The sequence below is a fragment of the Meleagris gallopavo genome, chromosome 16 (assembly GCF_000146605.3).
Source record: "Meleagris gallopavo isolate NT-WF06-2002-E0010 breed Aviagen turkey brand Nicholas breeding stock chromosome 16, Turkey_5.1, whole genome shotgun sequence".
NCBI classification, from domain to species: Eukaryota; Metazoa; Chordata; class Aves; order Galliformes; family Phasianidae; genus Meleagris; species Meleagris gallopavo.
In genome coordinates this window covers 9,916,515-9,942,619 of record NC_015026.2, presented here as the reverse complement: position 1 = coordinate 9,942,619, position 26,105 = coordinate 9,916,515, and the positions used below count along the sequence as shown (strand labels likewise).

Below are 26,105 nucleotides of genomic sequence, written 5' to 3'. Positions count from 1 at the left end.
ATCAACCCAAAATCAAATATGCGAACCCACATACCTTAAACTTTCTCACTGTTTCGTTGTAGCTACTTGTTTTCTTTTTGAGAATGTTATTAAAACATTGACGAATTTACCTTAACAAATGCTAAGTAAGTCTGTCTTAGCTTTGCTTACTTTGCTTAGTTGCAGGGCAGTATGAGTGTCCAAAGCCAAAGGAAGGTATATTTGAGGGTTGCTTGTGCCTAACATGTTTTCCTTCCACAATCTGTCAGCACATTTAGTATCTATCAGAGCTAGTAATGACCACATACATTCAAATGCCTAATGAAGTGTTCTCACTGCAAAAAATAGATATTCACGCAAACCTAAAGGCAAAGCAATTCATCTTCATTGTCTGGCAGGACGAAGTGAATCTGTGAAGAACTTGGGTTCATTTGCAGTTAACTAAGTGACAAAATGTCCACCTAGCTAAAAGGGACGCCCCAAAACTCATTTTAAATGAGAAAAATAAACTTTTTTGTTTTGCATCAGACAGCATTCCACTAGCAAAAAACATATGAGGTAATATTACCTATCTGCAGCTTGTAGGGGGAAAAGGATTTCACTGTGGAAAGTTATTGAGGATAGGAAAATTTCTCTATCACTGAACTTCTCTTCTTAAAGAATAACCAAAATAACCAACAATTCATTTCTTGACTGATGGATTGAGCCTTTGTGGTTAAGTTCTTCACTTAGAAAAACAGTAAAATTAATTAAAACCGAGGATTTAATTCCTCACTATGACAGCTAAAGGCAGTTGCAGATCTGCACAGTGCCACTGTCCTTTGCCTTACCCTCCAAGGTACTGTGTGAAGGAAGGGCAATGGCCTCTGCTCTGAGGTCTGAGAAAGCACACCCAGGGAAGGCAACCAGAAGACATGACATCTCAGAGCAGTGATTTCTTCTGATGCAGTTACCTTGAGGGAAGTTAATGTTTTCTGTAGGATGCGAGGGAAAACAGATGGACTCCTCCCATCAGTCAAGTCCCTGGATAATGGCTCTGTTCTTATTCCACATTAGTCTGTTCAAGTATTTGGAAAACATTCATCTGTCAAAGTGTAACGTGAACTATTTAAGTGTTCTTGGAAATTTTTCACGTAATACTAAAAAGCATCCCCAAGCCTAACTCTTCTCCTTACTTTCTCTCTCTTGCTGTTGATCTTCTGGCCTTCTCTGTCAGATTCCCCATTTTATAGCTTTCTAGCACATACACACCTTCCTGCTGATGATCCAGGAACATCCTTTTAAAACACCAAATTGAAATTTGGTGAAAGATAATGCACAAAAGCCAAAATGAATATACACGCATGCTGCATTAAGTAGGAGAAAAAAAATTTAGGACTTAAATTTTTAAATACATGCCAGCATGTCACACTGTCTCCGCTGCAGATACGTTACTCACCCTAAGTTGGAAACTATGTCAACAATTCCATGAGTATGAACAGGCTTTTAGCTTCACATTCATATATTATACAGGGATCTGCTGGCTTTATATTTTTATTTCTCTAGGAGGAACTTGTCACAAAAAGGATTATATAAAAAAATTAACGCCCGTTTTTCTTATATTATGGCATCTGCACTGCTAAAGTGAGAAATAATATACAGTTCTTTGCTGCAAATTTCCACCAGTTAAGTAGAATATGCAGTTTGGAAAAAAAAAAAATTATCTGTCTCAAAGGAAATTTTCTCCCACAAAATACTGTGTCTGTTCATGCTCACGGAGTAAAACTACTATTCTGAATTTCCTTCATAAAAAACTGAAACCAAAGCCACCTACTGAATCAATTCCTCTGCCCTTAACCTAAATAATTGGTACTCTTCTGCTTAGTGATCAGTAAGAGAATCAAAATTACAGGTCTGCTCCTTATAATCATCAGAATTCATTAGAGCTAGCAACTGGCAAGGTATACATACAATATTAGAAACCACAAAGTACTTATTTGTACTTTCTTAGTCTTCTTTGATGCATTTGTCAAATATCCTAAAATCTTGTGACAATTCAGAAATACACCTTCTGTTACCTTAGCTCCCTAGCAGTACACTGCTGTTGGAATGCCGAATAGTTGACAGAATCTCTCCCACTAAATGTCCTAAATACCAATAAATATTAAGAAAGACATCGGTATTTATTACCCTAGGGCTGCTATGTAAACCCTTGTTGCAGAGCCAAATAAGTGCCATTCCTTGAAACAGTTTAAGATAGCATTTTTGAAGAAAAAAAAACAACACAAAAAACTCCTTACTTTCATATTTGTCATCCAGTGAGAACTCTACATGCCCTCTACGTCTTCCCATATCAATGAAATTAGTTCCATCTAATGGTGACAACAGCATGCATCCCTATGTAAATAAGCCTTGGGATCACTAAAGTCTCTTTCTTTTGTTACTATATAACTGTGTGCACCGTAAGACTGTCCTGTGAGCAAAAAGTTAACTCAAACACTACTTAAATGAACACATTTCTTAGAAGTTGCCATAGATTTTTAAAAAATTAAAAGGATGGAACAAAGCCAACTTTGTCTGTATTCAACAAGCATTGATAAGAAATTACTGTGTACCAAAACCAACTCTTCTCATCTTTAACACTGCTTGTTTTCTCAATCTGCACACACTGCAGCCATGTCACCCTTGGAAATCATTATTGTAGCTGACAGAGTAGCTGACTGATGTGGCTAAATCATTGTAAGCTTGTTTAAGAGGATTAAAAAAGCTTTATATTGATTTAGCAATATAAGGTACTTTTAATCAGTTTAAAGAGCATCTACACAAGGTGGCTGCATCAATTGAACCATTCTGTTTAGCAGGTGATCCAATGAGACATGCATCTACCCAACTGGATCACCTGCTAAACAGATCAGTTCGACTGCTACACCTCTGGTGGACAGAATGGCTGCAAGTGCAGTTTCCTCCAGAGAAGAAACAGAGTTACGGTAAGACAAATGGATTTCTCACACTTGTGTCCATTCTGTGTGTTTCAGGTTCCAGGTATTCTTCAGGGCAGCTGCACTGGCTGCCAGAATATCACAGCAACATGCGAGTGCTGTATGGTTCTTCTAATACTTTGAGGCAGCAGTAGACCAACTGCACAGACTGCAAAGGTGATTGGTGTGAGTACCATAAATCTGCCACTTCCTGAACTTATCAAGCTCACTGTATAAGATATATCAAACTTCCCAGGAGGTTCACCTTTTCAGTGTGTGTATTTCTGCAAAAATAAATGAAGTTAGAAGTCCTCAAATTCCTTTCAGACAATATTTCTGATAAGGGAGGTTTTAGGTATATTCCACTCCTACCATGAAACAGAATTTTATACTTGTAAACATTAATTCAGTGCTGTGAATCACAAGAGATTTTACCACAAAAATCCCAACTGTCTTGAAGTAAAAGTAAAGCATAGCATCTGAAAACAAGGGTTTAAAACTATCAAATATATGACACACATCTCTACTTGCAGTTGTTTCCCTGTACTATAAGATAACCCATACAAATCTCATTTTCAGGCCCTGCATGCTTGCCTGGATCACTCTGTTCTGTTTCCCAATGACTGTTCCCAAGAAACTGCCTGATATCTGGACAACACGATTTTTTCAGTCTGCTTTTCTTTTTTTTTTTTTTTTTAAATACTACATTCTCAGCATTGAAAAAAGAAAATGTGTAACATAGCAAGAGTGCTGGAAGTATATTCATAATGGATAATAACTCAGGATTTGTCACTTTGCTCTCTCCAAGAGATTGCCCAGCAACCCACTGTTTCAGCTTCCAGCTTGTTTCCCATCAAATTACTATTAAACCACTCATAAATTATTACGCAGTTGCTTCACATCCTTGCAATACCAATTTTAACAGTTTCAAAGAGCCTGTAATACCAGCGTTCACATTTAGAAAATGCACATGAGTAGCAGTAAAATATGCAGTACGGATTAATAAAATCAGAATCCAGCAAGAGTTCTCTCTCTCTAATATAAAGTCTAAAGACTCAGCAACCTTTCTGGATCTTTGCAATATCCCATTACCATCAGATGCTAGCATGTCTGTCCCTTGGAGCGCATGAAAATGTACTGTACAGTTAAAAATAACCATGCATATTCTTGGCATTTCAACTGTTTCCACATAAATTAGGCAAGTAAGAAAAATATTTTACACATACATAAGATAAATGTAATACATATATGTACACAGACATTTTATATTCAAAATACACTCAAAAATTTTGCAACTCCTATGTTCTCTAAATAAGCTTCAGCTACAAACACAGAATGGCCTTGTGACTACTTCAGAAAAGGGTAAGTGAGCACACCTTGAGATAATAGCTAATCACAGTGCAAGAACTCTGCCATTACTGGCTGAGCTGCTAATTAGTCAAAGAGAAATAAAACTGTCATTTAGGCTAATAAGATAAGGAAAACTAAGGAATATTTAAAACTTTATGGGGAGGAAAACAGTATTAAGCATGGCTCTCAGTGAAAAGCTCATAGTAAAAAAGAAAAATCTCAGTATTCATTTAATCCACTCAAGTAAATATAATTGAGACATGAGCATTTACTTTTCCAAGATGTATCATGAAAATGAATAGCAAGAAGGAAGCGCATATCCACCCCGTAATGCTGCACCAGGACCATTAAAACCACATGAATTATTTTGTCAAACTGCTTAGGAAGATCAGAGATGGTCTTAAAATAGCCATTTATCTCCAGCTTAGTATGAACAAGGCTACTTTACTCTCTTTAAACCTTAATTAGTGTATTTAAAAAGTAAGTTGCGTTATCAAAGGTAATTAATCACATTTTAAGGTGGGTTTTTTTTTTTTGAGATTAAAACTTACATTCTGCTGCTAGGAATGATCTTGTGCCCATCTCTAAACCATGTCACTTGTGGTCTTGGATAGCTGAAGATGTGCATGAAGTTTAGAACTGCAGCTTCTCCTTCAGTCACCGTTTTTTTCTGGTTTGTGTCCATGAAATTTCCCATATCTGCAAAGTCAAAAAAATATATATATACACATACGGATAGTTATGGAAGTTCTCATCTCATCCTCCATTTCATTTCAGCAGTCAGAGAATGAAATGTGTTTTGCCACAGTTATGGGCATTGCTATAATTAGTCAACACAGAGCAACAAATCATGAGACAGCACTGATTACCACACACTGGGTGAGCAGTAAGGCGTAAGGCCAAGCCTAGTGCTGCAAGGGCACACAAGAAGTCAGCTTTATAGAATGGCCAAAATGTTCTTTTCAAATAACCGAGTGTGTAGAATTTTGATCTTTTTGTTTGTTTTCTATTGATGGTGATGTCCTATTGTGTTTCTGGTTGTTGTTGTTTTTTTTCTTCTTTTCTTTATATTCTTTTTAAAGAATACCTCACTTCCTACTCTTCTAGCACACAAAAGAAAATATTGTGCTATGCAAAGAAATGCAAATGGCATATATAATTTTATGAATTTCTGCTCACCAAATATTTTTTACCACAATACTTTTCCTTCTATCCATATCTAAACAAACAGGCAGCTGCATTATTTGTAGTCATCAATGTGAAGCCAGATCTACATAAGTAAGCCATTATACATAAATGCATATCTAACAAGACTGTAGCAATGTTGGTAGCAGTTAGTTCTTCTGGCTATATACTGTGATTCAAATAGATCTTTGTCATTTACAAAAACATCAGCAGTATTAAACAGGAGCTTTTAGCAAAAAAACAAAAAAAACAATAATAATAATAATGGAAGAAAGAAAACTACAATTGCAGAACTCCTGTCTCTGAAGGTTTTATTTCATAGGAATCTATGGAGTCCTTGTTAAAAATTTAGCAAACATTTTTTTTCTTGTTTTTCTTTTGCCTTTTGTGTCTTATTTCTATCCATTAAAATAAACAGGGCTGTAGGCTCTCACTTATTCATCCTCCAAAGAATTTCTATGCATTTTAATTTGCTTTAAACTAGGAAACTGATACACACAACTATTCTGGTTTCTGCCTCTAAAAGTTTCTGGTTTGTTTTTATTTTAGGGACCACTGGGCTCAGGGATGTTCTCTGGGGCAGAGTGATGCAAGGGAGATGGAAACAGAACACACTACCAGATCTTTGGATGGAAGGAGATGAGAAGAGAGAGAACAAAAGAATTAAAAATACATGGTATTTTAAAGGTTTAATTATTTTTGTATTTTTCAAGTAATTTATTTAGACATTGTACTGCCTCTGTTGCTCCATATTTCTTAGAGCTGTAATCAGACCATCTACGTGAAGCTTCAAACCGTGTAGGTGGATCCAATTAACTTCACTGTCATATGGTTATTGTAGTCTTCACAATTCAAGAGTTTTAAGCCCATTCTGTAATTAAGATTTACTCAGCAGTTTTCTTAACAATATCTGTTCCCATTCAGCTAAATCATACGTTAGACCATGTTACCAACATTGTCTGAATTATTTACCACATTCCCTGCTACATCAGAGGACACGGGTGGAAAAAAAAAACCTCAGGTTGTAGAACATTTTAATCTATGTAAATGCTGTGCCAATCTGATGGACAAGTTTCACAAGAGAAGCAATATAGGTCACTCTAGGATCAAGACAGAAGATCTCCTAGGCCATGTAAGATCTGCTCTGCTTTGTCTCCATGGCACTGCCAGTGAAAATAAATAAATAAATTAGCTGCTTAACTCAGGGAGAGAAATCTTAACAGAGAGCTTTCTAGCCTTGCTCAGGAATGCTCAGAACTATAAATGAAAGGAGTGTGGGGTGCGAATTTTAAGAGCAGAAAAGTAAACAGTTACACTTCTTTCTCTCTCAAGAAGAACCAAGAACACGGACGCCTACCAAAAAAAAAGTCTGGAGAAACAAAGCACTTTGCTGAAAATTCTTCCCTCATTCAGAAGGGAACAAAGCTATCTTTTCAAGAGACAGAATTCTTTAGTAGCAGCATCAAGGTAAAGTATTCCTGTGCCACTTTCTCGCCATCATTCCCACAAGTGCTTCTCCTCGTGAATCGCTTCTCCTCGTGAATCGCTCCTTCTGCTGTAGCAGCACAACTGCCTGTGCAGCTGCATACAGAGCCAGATGGTGGGGGAAGGAACGATTTTAACAAACCCTACAAGAGTAGAAGCACAAATTCCACACAACTTCCCTCATGACACACTTAATAGCTTCCACTGGTTCCTTGAAACAGGTTTCTAATAAATAACTCAGTGTAGCCAAATTCCACTTCTCGAGTGACATTTACTAAAACTGATTTCCCATTTATTGACTTGGAGAAATTGAAATTTGATCCCCAGGTTAGATTGCTAGCACAAAGGTTTCGTACTTAAAAAAAAATAAAGGCTTAATTTTGCTGTTATTTCCAAGCAACTCACCCGGGTAATATCTTCTGTATGTTAAACTTAAAAAATATAAATAATTGGAGTATGCAATCATTCCTAAGCCATAGTAATTAGCACTAAATCCTCAGAATAAACTCAGTATTATCAAATAGGAGTTAGATGTGAAATTAGAAGTCAGCTCTGAAAAAATCTGCTCAGTCCAAACTGAAGAGATACAAACATTGAAACACGTTGAGAACAGACAACTGTTCACAAGCTTTTGGCTCTGAAACAACCAGTTTTGTATCGTAAGAATTATGATCTGAAAGCTTCAGGGAGCTGATCTCTTTCAGATGTTCCATCCTTTCTTTTAGGAATCCATTTCTTTTTGGATTTTCTTTTTAATATTATTATTATTTTGTGCTATCTGGCCTTTGTTAATCCCTGCATATTTATGGAAGAGCACAATACTTTTCTCTTATCCTATAGCTATCTCCACATGATCTCCTTCTGATAGCTTTGAATAGCTTGAGTCTTCTCTAAGGACTCACTATAGCACCACTTTGAGCTTGTTTCCCAAAATATAGCTTACGTTAAGTAATGATTCTTATGATGCAATAATTTTGAAACTAATATTATATGTAATACATTTTCAGACTAGCAAACTTTATTGCTACTCACAAAAAGAATCAATTAGTTAACAATTTGACAGAATAACTTCTATCCAAACCTACATGCCACTTGAACTTCAGATCTTCTTTGCAGCAATGCCCCCATTCTGTTCCGCACAATGCACTGATAAAAGCCAGCATCAGACCTCTGCAAAGCTGGAATGATGTACCTGTAAGAGAAAAATGTAGAATTGTAATACGCTTCTTCCCACATGCAGATCAATGCTGCTTTGTTGCATTTCATATTATTCCTTTAATATTTTACACGTTGTCTCAAAGGCATGTTGTATTTTTTCTTAAGAATAGCAAACTTCTAGTCTTAAGAAATGCAATTTATAAATACAAATTAGTCTCCACAATTTCTCTTGAGATGTAGACTTAAATGCTTTCCTTAGTTTTATCACCCTCATTCATAAGGCAAAGATGCCTGGTGTTTTATTCTGAGGTGGCACAAGACGACTGCAATCTAAACATAGGCAGCAGGGAGCCTCACAAGAACTATCAAAGCTCTGCCATGAAAAGAAGTGTTTACTACACTGCATGACCAGCGTAACTCCAAAGAGTACTGAAAAACACAGTGCTCTGTACATTGTGTTTGTTCTGCCCTTTGATGTACAAAAGAAGTCACTTATTCCACTACTGCTCACCTTCCGCATTCAGCTACATCTGATCACTCAACACGAAAATGAGCTGATGAGCACAGTTCTAATGTGAATAAAACACAAGAATAATATAGATAACCCTGCATTAAGCAAACATTAATCAAAGCACATATTTCCCCTGGTCACCTTCTGAAGATATTATGGTGGGATTAATGAAAGTCTTTATGAAAAGATAAGGAAAAATAATACCACTGAATTTTAATCTTTGAAATTTAATTCCACTAAAAGAAAGGATCTCTTCCCATACTCACACATACTAGACATACCCACACACAGAGCAGCTAATATGTGAACAGGATCAGACAGCATAAAAACAAAGGATAGAGAAGAAATCTAATTTAAGTGATAAATGAAGTCTATAATCACTGCATTATAATCACAATCAAAGACATTACAGCAAATAGGTCAACCAACCTAAAAGAGTAAATAAAACCAGAGCCCAACGCCACCAAGAAATGGCACCAATCTAATCTGATGCCTAGCAGCCCTGGCTTCCTGAGGATGAGTTACGGGCACCTGTGCTGTCTGCCTGCCTGTGCTGACTCCTCCTGACCTGCTCTGGTGCGAGCAGCAAATTTCTTTCAGGGATTATGACAATTTGTACTGGGAAGATAAGACAGACTCACAACTCTGCTCCATTTGGGAGCAGTAAGCTGGACAAACAGCACACAAACAGTTGCTGTTCAGTGAGTAGATACAACCCCGAATCTACCACATGGCCTTGCCTGATGAGTGTGACGTAGGAAACAGAAAATAGGTGAAAATAAAGGGCATAAGTTAGAAATCAAGACAACATATGGCTTCCTGATTTCCTTCCAGAATAATTTCCTTCTACAGCAGATGACTGCTGCAAAGCATCGCTAGCCAAAAAATATATATATTTAAATATTCTGACAAATAAATATTGATAATTCATTTTAACAGCTAATATTACCACACTTGTTATTGTACTTGGCAAAAAATTAATTCTTCTGCTTGTCTATAAAATGGAGCCAAAATTAAGGGCTTATTTCTTTGCTCCTCATCTATACTAAGAAAATAACAGTTACTTCTTCCACTAGGACAAAACAAATCAATTAGATCAGAAATCTCCTACATTAGTGTTCTTCTCTAACTTATTAATGTTTCAGCAGAAAACATTCATAATATTTTGCCTGAAGTAAAGAAAACCTTTTGGCAGAAAAGCTTTTAAAAGTTTGCATGAAAATCCCATCTATCCTGGGAATTCCAGCACAGCCCAAACCTACACAGCATTTGGCCTCTCAGTGGACCTACCAACTAGCAATGTGCAGGAAAGGCAAACAAATGGCACATCCTGGAACATGGATTTGAAAATGGGATGACTTGGGGTTTTCTGGGTGATAACATAATGGGATACATGCAGATTGTCAAAGAAAGAAAAAGCAAGAGCTTGAAAAACATTTTGGAAGGATGCTATGTGAGATGGGAAGCAACAAGGAAGAAAGTAGGAAGATTTCTAAGGAAAGAGAGACTTTAAAGGAAATTAAACTGATTTGGCTGGTGTGCTGCTCCTGTTTGGGATAAAAGAGAAGAATGCTTAAGAAACAAATATGATGCAGCCTTATCACACAGGACCTTAAAAGAAAAAACATGATCTAAGTCTGACAATGAGCTTCTCAGAGAAGAAGCAAAGTGACTGCACAGCACTTGGTTGTTGTGCCAACTTCCACTATTCAGCACTCAATCGTTACTTGACTGTTCAGAAGAATGTTCTACACAAGTCACTGAAAAGAACACTCTTGTTTCTGAAGAGGAAAATCATCTGAGCTCTGGTTCTGACAGACATCAGAGGAAAAGTGAATCTAGACTGGGGGAAGGAAATGGATTCAAGTTTTCCAGCTACAAATTTTAAAAGGCAATCACAGCAGGATGTCAAGTACCTAGAAAAGACTGATATATGATTTTTGTCTAGGATAAAACTAATTTTCAATGTTAAAAATACAAACATAATAAAATATAATTGGATACTTTTAAGCAGATTGCAAGGAAAGCATACTAGTGCTTAGACATAACCTTGGTTTCTAAGATTAATTAAACTAAAATCCTGAGGCAACAAAGGGAAGTACAGACAATGCATTTGGTCCAGAACTTAATTCCACAGAAAACAAATGAATCAAGAAAACCAACCAACCAGTGGAGGAGAGAGGAGAAGAAAAAAAAAAAAAAAGACACTGTCTGAACTTTGAATACTCTCTACTTACAAATGCAACCAAAATTGCTACTTTCGTCAGCAATATTGATTTGTTTTCACTACGTGCATCTCAGATCACAAAGAATTTATAAGGTTGGTTTATAAATTCTTAATACAAACTGGCGTATGCACAGTCACTATAAAGGCCAGGCTGTGTGCATAATCAGCATCGTTATACAAAGAAAAGCTGTTCATTCGGGGTCACCAGTGGCAAAATGCAAAGACTCCAATTAGTTCTTTACTCACTTGGTGTGTCATAATAAGCTTAGAATATTTTCAGCAAGTTACAATATACACATTACTTTAAGACACAAGAAGTAATATCAATTACTGGAAATCTTTGATTCATGATTCAATTTGTAGCCGGAGTCACACAAGAAAGATCCATGCATTTAAAAAGAATATTTACCTAGGAGCTGCAGAACATACTATTATGGGGTCAAAGTTTAACTTCTGCAACTACAATTTTTATGTCTAAGCATATTCTTTCTTTCCTTTAATTCATCCCAATGTACCTACACCACATAATCCTTCTTGGAAGCATAAAGTTCTGTACTGCCACAGAATCAAGATCCTCTCTGGCTGCGGTAAGGAACTACAAATGAGTAGTAGGATGGGTGCAATGTCTAAATTAATATTTTCTGTCAGTGTCATTTTACTATGAACTAGTAGCAGCAAACAACAGTGGCATTTATCCCAAGCAATGTTCAAACTTTCCCTGATTAACAGGGCTATTAGAGATCTTAATTATGGACTACCATGTATAAACAGCATAGATTACTATAACATAATCCACCTTCCTATATCAATCTATATTGTAATTTCTTTCTGTAATGGTAGGAGAAGATTTCCCTACTTCTTGTAGTTATATTAAGAACAGAATTTAGCTTGCTCAGCTGAATATGAGTGTTATTACTAGGGGGTCTGACTGCCACATACCTGCCTGTTAAAACTTCTGAAATCATCAGGTAATTCAACAAAACTTAAAAGAAGCACAGGAGTTGCACAAATATTAAATTTCCATAAGGTTATGGAAATCAGCAATTGCATAGGGGAGACCCAGTTAATGTTGCCACGAAGGAAAAGGCAGACAAATCTTGGCTGCTCTACACTTTGATGTTTGGCCAGCCATCTGCTGCCTATCAACAAAAACCTAGCTCTGATTAGCCACAGTATGCTTTCTCTCTTGCCTAATGGGATGTGTTGAGGGACTCAATGAGGTTCAGGGAACAAAGTGCATAATCACAAAAGAACAGTTTAACTACAAAATTTTCACATTCTCAGAAGTAAAAATGAAAGTTACATATGGAGTTTAAGATAGACCACATTCTTTTATTTCTACCACTTAATAAGATGAACGGATCCACTGATCTTCATACCCTTCAAGGATAGGTTGTATATTATATATAACATTTAACCAGTGCCTGTTCTGCTTTCAGCATGCAGGGTAGAAAAGTTCCTAGGGTAGCAGAAAAACACAGATCAAAGTGACCTTAAAAACTTTCCCTAAAAAAATCCCAATTTTTATTCAGTAATATTTAAACAAATATCAGCAATACGCCTGCTTTTTACTACAAGTATATATAAAGCTTCAAAGCCAGCAAAATCATTGTTGATACTTAAAAGATTCTAAGTTAGAAACTTGGTTTTGGAGTGTTGAACACATTCAACAAAGGCAATTCTCTCAGACATATCACCCATCTACAAAAAAACAATCTTCATGATTAAAAAAATTGTAAATACACCAGTATTTACAAATGTGATTTAATGTATTGGGTTATTTTTCTTTAGAATTATACTTCGAGAAGGCTATTTTATGGCTTTTATTTACTTGTATTCACTGGAGTAGGTGGTTATTTCACTGTCATTGTGTAACCACTTAAATTCCAAGGGCCAGCTGCCTTCAGCAAGGCACGTAAGTACAAGTCGATTTCCTTCCAGGTGTATCTGGGGCAAGCCTGGCTCTGTCTTGAAGTATGGAGCAACATCATCTGAAACAGAAACAAAATAGTTCTGTAAGTTAAGCAAGTATAGCACAAGACAGCAATTCTTTGCTTGCTTTTTCTTCAAAATGAGCAATATAACAACTACAACATGACTCAGTAGTTAAGGCTTGCACTTTTATATTTATAACCGAGCTTGCTAAGAAACTTAATTCCCAAGTATACAAAATCTTGATAACCTCAGACTTTGTACATATTTAGAAGGAAAGTGCGTATTCAGCCAAGATTTTTTGTCCACATTTAGTACTTATACATACAGCATTATTTGTTGTGCTAGACAGCAGACAGCTCTATTAGTTTGTTTTGTGCTTTTTTCCTCTCATTCTCTGTGAGGCTTAAATCCACTCAAAACTCTTTATTTTATTTTTTTAATAGAAAGCACAAGAGTAATCTCGGATAGGAATGATTATCACAGCAGGAGAAGTCTCAGGGTAAATGAAGAACTTGGAGAGAAGAAAAGAGTTTAGAACAGAAGATCTCAAAGAATTGCACAATAAATGTGTTTTTCAATATTACTGCTAAGTAAAATGCATTAAATTATATTACCCAAAGCCACTAACGGATTTTGAATTAGGGTACTTTAATAATGTTCAAGGGTCACATGTACTCTCAAACTTGTTCTCCTGTGGATCACAAACGTTCAAAATACTCCAAGCAGCATGATTCTCAACTGCTAAATTGCCATACTTCCACTAACAAGGAGATTTATTACAGTTTTAAACCCATTGGGACGCACCCCTCGGTTGACTCTGGGAGATCAAGGCTTTCACACTTCACACCTCAAATTTCTACTTGTAACTCTGTCAGAACCATAGAATGTTCATTTACAAATTTACAAATGCCTTCTGTCATCAAAGGAATGGGTACGTCTGTGTGAGTAAAAATACACAAATGTTATGCTAAAGGCCTGAGATTTGATGTGAAATACAGAACAATATTACAGGCTGGCCTGTAGAGAGGAATGCGGGGTCTCCTCCATGGAGATGGTCCCAAAGGTGCATGGATGCAGGCAAGTACCCCAAGTGGGCACACAGCACTGGGTGGTCCTAAGTGGGACCCAGAGGTTCCTTCTCAACTCAGGCAGTCAGTGAATACTTTAAAAGTAGCATCAATGTTACTGACTTTTGGGAGACTCCTAAGGGAGTTTTGAGACAGACTGCCAGGAAAGACGCCAGCCTACCTTGTGAAAAATACACTGGCAAAGATGTGCATCTGTATTTAAGGGAAGGAGTCGTAACAGGAGTTTCCAAGTCCTAAAGCACAGGGTTCCACTGCTGAGTTAAAATGACTGGCACTGAGTTCACTGAAAACAGTTCTATTTACCTGCTCATATTGCAAGGCTTATGGAATGAGGTCATTAATTGTTCTTCCCTGAAGGAAGCTGAACCATTTACAGTAAGACCATAACGAAGCTAACTCCATAACTCTGAACCTCTACCCAGGTAACTCACTGATCCCTTTTTTTCAGGGGTTTTAAGAACCTAACAGGATAGCATCTTTCATTACTTCACTCTAAGTTATTCACTTACACCTCTCAGTTTACATTTCTCCAAGAGCAACTGATTTACTCGAAAGGCAGCCTGCTGCCCACAGTCCTGTCACTCAGCCATACCTCTCTCACTCAAACAATCCCAAGGCTGTGATGTGCAGCCCACTCATGGCTTTCTCCCGTTTAGAATACCACAATCAAGCTGGTATTACAAGAAAATGGTTCTCAAAATTCAATCCAATTCTGTTAGAAGCTAAAATTTAATAGACCTACGGGAATATTTTGATAAAAAATATGCCATGCTTTATAAATTATCACAGCTCTCTGGAAGATTTACTTAAAGCCTTGAAGAAATTTTATCTTCTAATCTTTTACTCCTGACTTCCTCATCAATCATATCCCATCAGTTTATCAAATTCAATTATGTAATCAGAGCTCACTAAATATTCACCGAAAGCACAAATGAAAATAAAATAATAGGCAAGGATTCCACGAAGGAAGGCAGCAGTGAAGCTCTAATGATATCGGTACGGCACAGTGCTGCTCAACATGCAGGTAGAAGATCCGTGTGGCATTCCACAAACGTTACCTACAGGGACAAGTTCGGGTGCTGTAGAGCATCACAGGGAAACTGGAAAATCAGCAGGCATAATGAAAGCTATTTCACAAAGAAAAGTGCAAAAAAGGAGGAGAAATCCTCCTAAAGGTGCATCCTTTAATAGGCATAGGAGACTTAGACTTTCATATAAAACAGGAAAGTCTCACTTAAGCCAAACTTTGGGCAATCAACAGTTTTCAAGTCGTAAGGTTCTCTTAACTTTTATTCTCTTGAAAAAAAGCACAAAAAGATTAAAAAAAAAAATGTATTTGAGTCCTAGAAACAAGAGTAATAAAATAATGGAGTTAGGACTATTAGGTAAGAGAGTTTCATGACTATAAAAATGCAAGCATTCACATTGCATGCTGTTTGCTTTCCTCTGACTACTACGTGGGTTAACACTTCCAGCCTCTCTGGCTCTTCAGCTAGGCTGTCTTAAAAATAAAAATAAAATGTCTGAGCTGCAAGGAGGAATAAAAGGATAAGATGCATATCTGTGGGTACATATATCCAGCTTCTGCAATTTTTCCAGCAAGTCCGCTTACACCAAACACTAACATCCTGACTGGTGTCCTTAAAAAGGATGACGTAGATTTATTTTCATGAAAATCTTAAGAAAAAAAACATGACTGAATGTCAAAATTATCTAGATATTTGCTCTAAAGCCTGTCTGCCTTGCTTTTATGCATCGTTAAATGGAAAGTTACATTATACTGCCAGGTTAGCCTGTCTATTTACTTTCCTTGGCACATGAAAAGCTTAGATGAATTTTATCTCAAAATATATTTTCAAGGCCCAATTTGACAATGCATGTACACCTCTGGTTGGTTTAATGCTGACATTTAAACACACACAAAAAAAATTGCTATATGCATTTGTTACCAACTTTGGGCTTCTCCCCCAGCAGTTGAGGTTTATCACAGGAGCTGAGAGGTCTCGTTCTGTTCCCTCTGAAAACTAAAAATCTATATTTGACCTTGAACAGCTCTACCCCACTGAGAAAAGGGAAATTGACAGACTCCAGAGATGTCGCATATCATCTACACCAGTGAAAAGCACTGCAACTGCCCAGTTACATCTCAGCAATTTTTCCTTCAGAAATCCAGATGAAATCACTTCTTCATATCCTGAGAAAATGAGTAACAGTTTTGGAGATGCTCAGAAAAGGATTTTAGTGAGTACAGAGAACAGGTTAGCGCATCTCACACCCATTAAAATTTGTCTTCATTAGATAAATCTATTCTCAAATCATTTTAGGTGAGACAATATTGAATATTAAAAGTAGATTAACCTGTTCATAAATCAAATCAGAGGAAATACAGCTCAATCACTAATACATTTCGTTTTTACCATCAATTTCCATCACTCAGTTTACCCAACAGGCATGACATTGAAAACAAATTTTTGGCTGCAAAACTTTTCGTTGAACTCTAGCAAAAACACAACTTGTTTATTAAAATGCACATCTATAGTGATTCCATCCTTTTGGAGTTTAGTACAGCATGATGTCCATTACCCTTTTTCATACACATATGTAAAGCCATGACCAGCTGACACAGAAGATAACATCTCTGAGCAATTTTCCAGGAAAATGAATCTACAAATACTCCATATAGTGGCATAAAGTACAGAAGTGCAACAATTAAAAATGCATTTGTACTCACTATTTGCAAGGAAAAGAGATGTGAGCTATCTGAGGTTAATAACTGCCACAAAAACAGCATCTTAGAAGACCTATGTTGTACATCACACAACAGTTAAAAAGGAAACAATCAGGTAGCTCAAACTTGAGATAGAATCTTTTCAGCAATCTGAGGAAAGTAAAAAGGTGAAACTATGGGTAGAAGAATCCCATCAAAAAGATTCAAGTTCGGCTGTGGAATTCATAAGCCAATACTTTGGATTGCACACAGTAATTGAGCGAGAGCTGCTGCTCTGTGCTGATTGACAGTTGATAACTGGAACCTTCTGGGGAATCACAGCCATTTTCTTCTTATTCATGGCTTAGATATGCAAAAGATTTTTCTCTTTTTCTTTTTGAACTGATCCTAATTCCTGACACGTATACATGCATGTACTAGCTCCGGATCCAAGTTGTACGCTTTGATAGAAGCAAACTTCAATAGCTTTTATAACATATGTATTTGTAAGAATTACATGGCCAATCTTGGGAAACGTACCAGGAAGCCAAACTGAACTCAGATATATTTCAGTCAATCTTTTTTTATTTCAAACCTTCTAAAATGCATTCAAGTGGTGTGAAAGTTAGTATATGATCTATATGTAACTGTCAACGTCAAATACACATGAGAGCACTGAGTCACTTTAACCGTATTGATTTGCAGTAAGGCTATTCTACCCAAAATATTGGTATTTGAGATTCAGATTTTCTTGGTTGGAAGTGTGACATAAATCACTAAATAGAACAATTAAATTAAAATTGCATTGTACTACCTCATGCTACGCCTGGATTTGGAAGGACTGATGCATCATAGTGAATATTTCATTAAAGCACCAGGTTATTTATCAAATATACTGCCATAGTTCAGAATTTTTGCACAGTAGTATAAAACATTCCCTTAAAAAAGATTTCTTGAACTTTTATCAGAGACAATATCTGATTTCATATCAGAATAATACTGAAGCACATGTACTTAAAACAGCATTTAAATAATCAGTTTCATAGAGTCAACTAAATGAGCCCACGTGGCCCTTTTTCGTTCATAGCAGACAAGGAAGATAATCTACTTGTTGAACACGTCTGCTATCATCTCTAAATGCAAGTAACTGCTGAGGTTGATGGATGATGCTTTTAAAGGTTTAATTGGGGATGGAATTAAATTGTTTTAGGACTCAGCAAGTTCTGTGAGGGAACCTGCATATTTCTAGAATAAGTGACATTTATTTCTTTTAAATGTACAGTCAATGGAAGACAAGATTTCAAAAGGTACCTTTTTTTCATCTTGAATAGGTCAAATAACTAATTGGCTTGTCAGTTATTGGATAATTGCCAATCATTTGTTTGATCTGGATAGAAGAAATATTGAAGTTAAGATTACGTACCTGTTGCACAATATCCCAATAGGAAAACGAAATATTCTGTAACGTATAGATATGATTAGCTTTCAACAGCTCAGTGGAATAAGAGTCCCAAGCGGCAAGGATAAGTGTTTCATACTGATGGTTAAGTAGATTTAATTAAAAGCTCACTTTTCCTTTTTTTTTTTAAAAAAAAAAAAAGCTTCAAGCAGTGGTTCTCTTTAAGAATTCCCCTCTTGTAACCATGAATTCCATGTTGAATTCCTCATTTCTTAAACAGATCATGTGTTTTACCAAAATCTTGATGAATCGATGGTATTGTTTAAAAGAACAAACATGACAGTTCCCTCAGACTTGTGCAATACTGAGGTACACATTCTGAAATGTGTTGCTTCAGGAAAACCTGCCTTGTTTTAAGGCACAAGAATTTCATAATTTTATAAAACAACTGCATGTTTTATTTTTCTACCTTCTTCCATTTTCCCCTACAAACTGCTGAAGAAATTACAAACATAGCTCAGCATAACATGCAAATATAAGACACGTAAAGGCCAGAGTAGTTTTTTGATGATTAAAAAAAGAATCTAAATTACTATCACTTGTTGCCTAAAACTCTTTAAGTGTAACTTCTGGTGTTCATAAAATCTGCTCCCTAACACTGTCATCTATTTAAAGACCATCCTTTCCATCACTACAGACTTCTTGAAGATATCTTTTCCCTTTTGAGAAACAACTTTTTGAGGCTTGCAGCATTTGAGCAGAAGCAGGACTGAAGGGAAGAGTGCCCACAGAAGCACAAAAAGAGACCTGGATTTTGACAGAAAACATCATGCTCAATAACATCATTCTGTTTCAAATTCCATATGACACGCTCTGGGTTACCCCCAGTGAGAAAAATTTTCCCACATGCAGTTGTACAGTGTTTTTCTTAACATTGGTTTCTTTAACAGACCGGAGAAGAAACAGAGCTAATACCATTTTAACTGAACCTCAAGCAGTGCCTGCTATACTAATCCAAAGTCTGATCTCCCAGTTTAATTTCTATATCTCATTTTTTAGTTTTTCTTTCTGGCCTGCTGTCATATTTGAGTCAGGATAAGGAAAAAGAGGTGGGTATTTTTTTTGTATCAGAAGACAATGACAACAGAACATAGAATCACAGAATTACTGAGCTATACAACCGAAAATCAAAAAAACAACAGATGATTTTCTTAAATTACATACGATGTAATTCATTCTTTTAGCAGACTGCAGAATGATTCTTGGGAAACGTTTGTAAGTGTATCTCAAAGTCAAAGTTTCTAAGATGAAAAAGCACCACAGTATAATCAAGCAGGTAAATAAATGAGAACCCATCAAGTATCAAAACCAAACAAAGAAGTTCCAAAGAAATCCACAACCTCTCTAGGCTGAATTGGTATCAAAGCATAACCTCCATTCTTTTTTATATTCTCTGAACACTTAGCGATGTTTACAGAGACTTGGTGAGCTCTCAAGGAAATAAGATGTTACGGATTAAATCTCAGTACGCAGCAGGAGAAAGGCTAAGACTACCTTACAGAAAAAGAATCCAAGCAGTGCAGGATTTCCCTCACCACCTAGCTGCAACTGAAGCTACTGCTGCTGCTATACAGTCTACACTCTCCAGCAGTTGTAGATCCAGCTCCAATTGCACTGGTATCTATGTAGATACACTGAATATTCCAATGGATGGCAAGATAACACCCTCCAGACAAATTAACAGATAAGATATGTGACAAACATACATTCTACAAGTTTGTTCCCAGTATAAGAGAAATTCTGAGTTGCTTTTGTGGAGATTAATTAAATGCAAATGGTACTCAGCTGAGCAGTGGCTGGAAGGACCAGCACAAAATCACATGTGCAACAGAAGGAGGCAACAGCACAGTGAAGGCATTGCCAGGCTTGGAAAGGCACACAAGGTCACCTATGTATTATTTCAAGGAGAAAATTATTTCTAAGTGGCAAAGTGGCCATGAATAACCATAAAAGATATAAACACATCTCTTTTGATGAAGAGAGTGAATGGGAAATGATTTGTGCACAAACCTTTGTTCAACCACAACACCCACTCCTTGCAGCTATTGTTATTTTGTTTACATGTAGCTTGTAATTTTCTTTTTTGCCCTTTAAACTTGAAAATGTAAATGGGCCTCTAAATTGGATAAGGCCTGTCTCAACAAACTTGATTCAAAGGACCTCAATGGTTCTATTGAATTCAAGGGTGGTAAATGCACAATCATATGGCACAGCAAACAGACACAAGATTGTTCACATCCTTCCATGATGCTGAATTACGGCAAAAAACACAATCAAAGCAGAGCCCAAAGTTCACAGAACTCAATTCAAATAATTCCCATCATATTAAACTAACTGTGCGCCAGGTGCCCACTCAGTGCTCGAGTCAGGAACAGCAGCGCGCACAGATCTCCTCACTTCACCTGAGCTCTTCACCACGCACGTTCTCCAGACAGGTGCCTAACGCTTGTTTGTGCGCTACCAGGAGACACAGCTTTGCATACTTTCATGAAGTAGAGCAGGCACCAATTAAAGACCAGATCAAAGGCGTTTTGAAAGCCTGACATAAATTGGCTACCTTAATTTTCTCTAATACCATCACTTATTTCTGCATCTTTTGCACTAAATCCTTTCAGAACTATCCAAGTGGAATCTTTTCACCATCTGAGGGATAATACAAGTATCTAAATAGTATGGAATTATTTTCACCAATACTGACAAAACATGTAATTTCTCCTTGTCAGAAGTTAGAAGAAACCGTTCACTGTTCTTGAAAACGTAACTCAGCTTGACACTTTTGAAGGCAAAAAAAAAAGCAGTTTATTAATCTGAGTATTTTATTAAATTTTCTTTTTGGGTTATAAATAAGCAGCAAGTTAATACCGTTTTCAACTTCTGACAGTTGTAATGTTAATTACATGTACTGTGTTTTATAAATCAATACTTTATGTAAGAAGTGTTACTTAACTTGCCAAGCGTAGCAATAGATCAATGCATTTACTGTTCTTGCTAACATTGATGGATGACATACATCAAAAGGATATGTAAAGGAAAAATAAGAGATCCATTTGTAAGTGAGACAGGGTTAAAACCCAGTTAGGTAGAGAGGGAGTTTAAATAGTGTTTTGAAAACAATGTCATAACTTTATTAAGGTTTGTGAAGATGTGAATGACTTGTACCTCCCAAACTTTGTGCATGTGTGGGTTTTTTTTGTTGTTTGTTTGTTTGTTTTTTACACTTAAGAACCATGCTCCTGTGTTGGTTACAGTGTAAGTCTAAACATACTGCTAGATAATAAAAAATAAATCAAATATAATTGATAATTACTGTTGGCAAACACTACAGTCAATGTGCTTAAAATTTTAAAGGACACACCACTAAGATTTGCATCGTACATCCAACTTAAAGACTGCATCCACTGCACAGTGAACAGTTTGAAAAGAAATCGCTCTGTTAAAAATCATTCTAAGAGCTTGTATGACTGCATCCAAACAGTGTGAATGGACATACAGCTCATTGTTATTAATATTCATTATTTATTTGTACCACTTGTGGAGAACACATTAAGTATGTTAAAGTAAGGAAGTACCATAGAGCTAAAAGCTGTGTAACAACAGCACATCAATTAAATATTAAAACGTATTATCAGGGGTGTGTGTATACACAGAATGTATAATTCTGCACTGAAGTAGGAGGAAAATTTGTTTTTCTTCTGTCATGGATAGAACTTTTCAGGAAAAAATCATGACTACTCAATACTTAGTGTCAAGACCACAGAACAGAGGAAAACATCCCTTTACATAAGATTTATCAAAACTTCCTCTTTTAATACTTGGTTTTCAAAGCTACAAAAAGTTAAGGTATGTGAACTTGAAGTGTTCCCCTTTGGAACTAATCCCTGTCTGTTATATTTTAGTGCAATTTATCTGACTAGAAAATAAAAAGACACCTCTGCATCATATCATCAAACCATGAATCTAAGCACAAGCAGACTGCATTAGATCCATTACTCTGCACAACAGTTACAAAGAATGACCACCATTTATTTCCTAGTCGCGTTAGCCAACTGTGAGCTAACTAATAAAAAGGAACAACTGAAAAAATAGCAGTAAAAGCCAAATAAAAAGGAGCATTTAGAAACCTTTCCATTAATCAGACTGAAGAAAGATTGAACTACTTAACAAACTCTTTTAAAGTAGAAGAAATGAAACTATTTAGTCTACAAGCCATGGCATCTCTTGGAGGACAGTGAAGTACATGTAATGAGACTGCCAATTAAGTGGAGAGAAGTCAGCAGATTATCCTTGGTTCAAGCATTTTGTCTCAATCTGCCAAATGATGTCCCTTCATAAAAGTCATTCTTATAAATTGTTAAAATTAGCATGAGTATAGAAGAGCTTGGATTGAGTACTGTCAGGAAAACTTGTTTTTCTAAGGTGAGCAGGAAGCTGTGCAAGCCCCCAATCACCACAGTGAGATGAGTACATCTTATCCCAGGGAAAAGTGCCAGATCTGCACCTTTCAGTTGTCTGTCTTGTTTGATAGGAGGTCAAATGAGGATGGGCTGAAGGGAGGAACCCCTGCAGAAGCACAGAGCCTGGTCACACCTCACTGGTGCATACAAGTTGCCAAAGAAAAGAACCACCAGAGTCCTATGTTCCACCAATTATATCACACCATTAACCTGCCCTTGCTCAATCCAACTCAGAAGCACCCAGACAAATGAAGAGTCAACCTCTGCTTTTTACTTTGAATCTGCACCTCCTGCCAATAATGAAGACATATTTGAGAGGAAGATGGAGAAAGCCTAAATCTTGATTCACAGATTCCTGTACCCTGCAGGATGTGAGCCCTGGGCAGGTTTACAAGCTCTGTAGAGCTGCTCACTGGGAAGCAATCTGCTGCCTTTGCTCCCTGCAGGATTTCACAAGTCCCTCCAGTCATCTGCTCTTGCTGTACGCACTCCCATACATCACCGTGCTGACAATCTAGAAACTGGACCAGATGGATGTATAACCCAAAACAGAGTTGTTTGTTAAATCTAAAAGCTATTAATCAAAACAATTTCCTTTATTAAACTCCGTGGGAGAAAGGGACAAATATATAGCTGCCATAATACACATGCTTACTGGGAGTGCATCACAGCACAAAGCAGCCCCAGGTTATCATCACCAGGCTCCACCAGGGAAAGGTCTGGATAGGACTAAAAAAAAAAGCAGATTAGTGCAGGACAAAGAAAGGAGGAAAGGGCATCTAAATGCTTTCCTTTAGTAGATAAGGTATGTTATTTTTTTTCCCCCTACAGAGAAAATAATTACATTCTTTGAAAGGACTGGCAACTTCAGTTATTTTTAAACAAAGAATAGCTCTGTGCCTAACACGAGCACTAACTTGTTTTTAGAAAAGCAACAGCTGACACTAGATCAACAACATTAACTTCAGCTTTCACCAGGCACCTAATGCCAACCCAGCTGGAAAACTACTTGGGCTATTTGAGGTTTAAGAGTCACAAATAACCCTTGCTGCTCTCCCTCCTCTGCTTCTGTAACTCTTCAATGTTCCTTCTCTATAGCGCTAAAAACATCGATACAAATCTTCTGCTTTCCTAATTTAAAACTTTACAATAAAATGATTTACATATAACAGATAGGAAAACATTTCAATGTTAATAAGAGAGAAAAATCTTGTACAAACAAATTGGAGAAATGCAGTCCTCTAGAAATACCTGGAAAATGGTTTCTTAACTGTTTAATGGGGATTTTTGAGAGTAAGGAAAACTCTGGCTATTACGCACCAATCTAAACCACATCTTTGAAATTAACAACAGATCTGGAGGAAGCCACTGAATTAGAAAATGGTTGTAATCCCATGGAGACACTCTGATACAGAACTTATTGCAAAGAAAGCTCATTCTACGTAGCGAATTGGGACAGAAATCCACGTGATGCAAGCAGTGCGGGGAGCATCACCATCCCAAGCACTTCCCTCCCTTTAACAAGGACAGCACGTGTGATGTTCCTGCTCTCATTCTTAAAAGAACAAGCAACTGAATTGAATACACACACACACACATTCCGAATAGATTGGCCCCCAAATTATTTAACTTTCTGCAGTGTATTCTAACCACCCTACATTCAGTATTTTAAGAGATTGTCACAAATACTTACTCAACATTTCTCAGAATTAGCACTTCCATTGACACACTTTATGCCAATGTCTGTTATTAGCATTGATTTTTAGAAGGCTTGTTGGCAGAGTAGATCTTCTGAAATACATGCTCAACCAGAAGCAGTGCCTGACTGAAATGCTAGCTCATTATTACTGGCTCATTAAGAAGCAAATCAGTTGTTTTTCTATTTGTTTAGCAATACTCAACAGGTACTTATTTTGAAATGATTTTAATGTGGAAACATTAAATTAACACGTTCCGTGCTTATACGAAACATTTATTGGACAAAGACCAATCCCACCAGCCTCACATCAGAAATGATCATTTCTAAATTAAAGCAACATACACTAAATTACTTCTCTGCGTGTGCTTCCTGCCAGCTCGCTGGATCCAACAGAAGCTGATGAATTCTACTCTCCTACTTCATGTTTACAGTGTATCTCGATGCAAATATAAAAAAATAAAGAAAATATAAATTGTATACCAAATCCTGAAAGTTGTATATGCAAAAGTTCAACAACAACTTCAGTTATATCAGTAAACATTCAAAATAAATTAGCTTTAACTTTTTTTTTTTTTAGTTTCGTCTTTTGGCCTTTAGTATACCAGCTTAGGAGTACACAGAAAAAGTACAATAGTGACAAAACAAAGAAGCAGTAAAAATAATATGATGATGAATTAAACTATATTGTTTTCATCAGGAGTCAATAGGGCAAGTGCTTTCTAAAAATGTTTCCCTTTGACAAAATCAGTATAATACTTGCTGGTACAAGCAATGAAAAAAACTCACATAAAACACTTCCAATTTTGCTTTCCATTTTAATGGCTGCAGGCAAAATTCAGAATACATTTGTCAAGTTGATATTATCAACACAACAGGGGCACGCCTGACTTGTTCTACATTTGTTCTCAAAGTTCACTTTTAGAGGCCATCAACCAAGATGGGAGAACACAGGAAACCAAAATCATTCATACTAGACAGGCACAGAAACATGCTTTCAAATATTGAAAACTTTCAGTAAATATTATCACATATTCTTTGCAAGGCATCAATCACATTTCTCTTTAACATTAAATACAAAACTCCAACCAGTCTGGAAATTAGAGGTGATGCACAGTCTCTCTTTGCTCACAGTTTAATGAGACATCCTAGTCTGATCTGTGACGACTAGTGCCAACATCTTTAGCTTTCTTCCTGACATCTGAAATTGATTTCAAAGACAGCAAAAATATTACAGGAAAGGAGGGAAGAAAAGCATTCTAAAAGAAAACTGAATGCATACTCCTGGCCTTTTTTCCCCACTTTGGTAGTTAAAGATCATTTGCATCGTTACATAATCTGAAGGAAAACACTATTAAAAATTCTTCAATGTATCTAAATGTTCATCTTGTGCCTTTGAAATGGATACTAGAGAAATAGCAAAAAAACAATTCTTCACTATTATATTCTGTTCTATTTTTGTTCTCTTTAATAATACCTGGACAAGGTTTTTTTTTCCATATACTTAATGAAAGTTTATTCATTTAAAAAATACATGCCTTTGAGCATCTAGTTTTTCTTATTTAATTTTGTAGATTTCTCCTTTTCAGCCTAAAATATATACAGAAAGAAGAAATTCATTGTGGTGACCAAGAAGCAATCCATGAATTGTGTAATTCTATGACACACTCATAGATTTAACAAATGTACTGTTAGTATGACTACACTGATAGAAATGATATTCATCAAATTATTTGCATGTAAAAAAGTAAATAAGTTGCCAAACCCCTAACATTGAGGTTCAACATTAAGAACCACTGCAGAACGCTGCTGTTGTACCAGAAGTTGTAGCATCATTTAAGAGACTTCAAGGATAACACAGAAGGGATTCCAGCTGCTTATTTTTTAAAAGGGTTCAATGATACCAGAGCAAGA

At 36.5% G+C, this 26,105-nt stretch overlaps 1 protein-coding gene across 1 annotated transcript in view; it reads right to left on the bottom strand.

Moving 5' to 3' along the window:
- Window positions 1-26,105, bottom strand: part of LOC104913499 (protein sidekick-1-like) — a 92,710-nt gene that overhangs the window by 14,391 nt on the left and 52,214 nt on the right. Inside the window, exons 3-5 of the mRNA XM_019620837.2 lie at window positions 12,684-12,843; window positions 8,042-8,148; window positions 4,838-4,985 (exon numbers count right to left, since the gene is read on the bottom strand). Coding sequence (XP_019476382.1) covers window positions 4,838-4,985; window positions 8,042-8,148; window positions 12,684-12,843 — 415 coding nt within the window. The remainder of the gene's footprint in view (window positions 1-4,837; window positions 4,986-8,041; window positions 8,149-12,683; window positions 12,844-26,105) is intronic.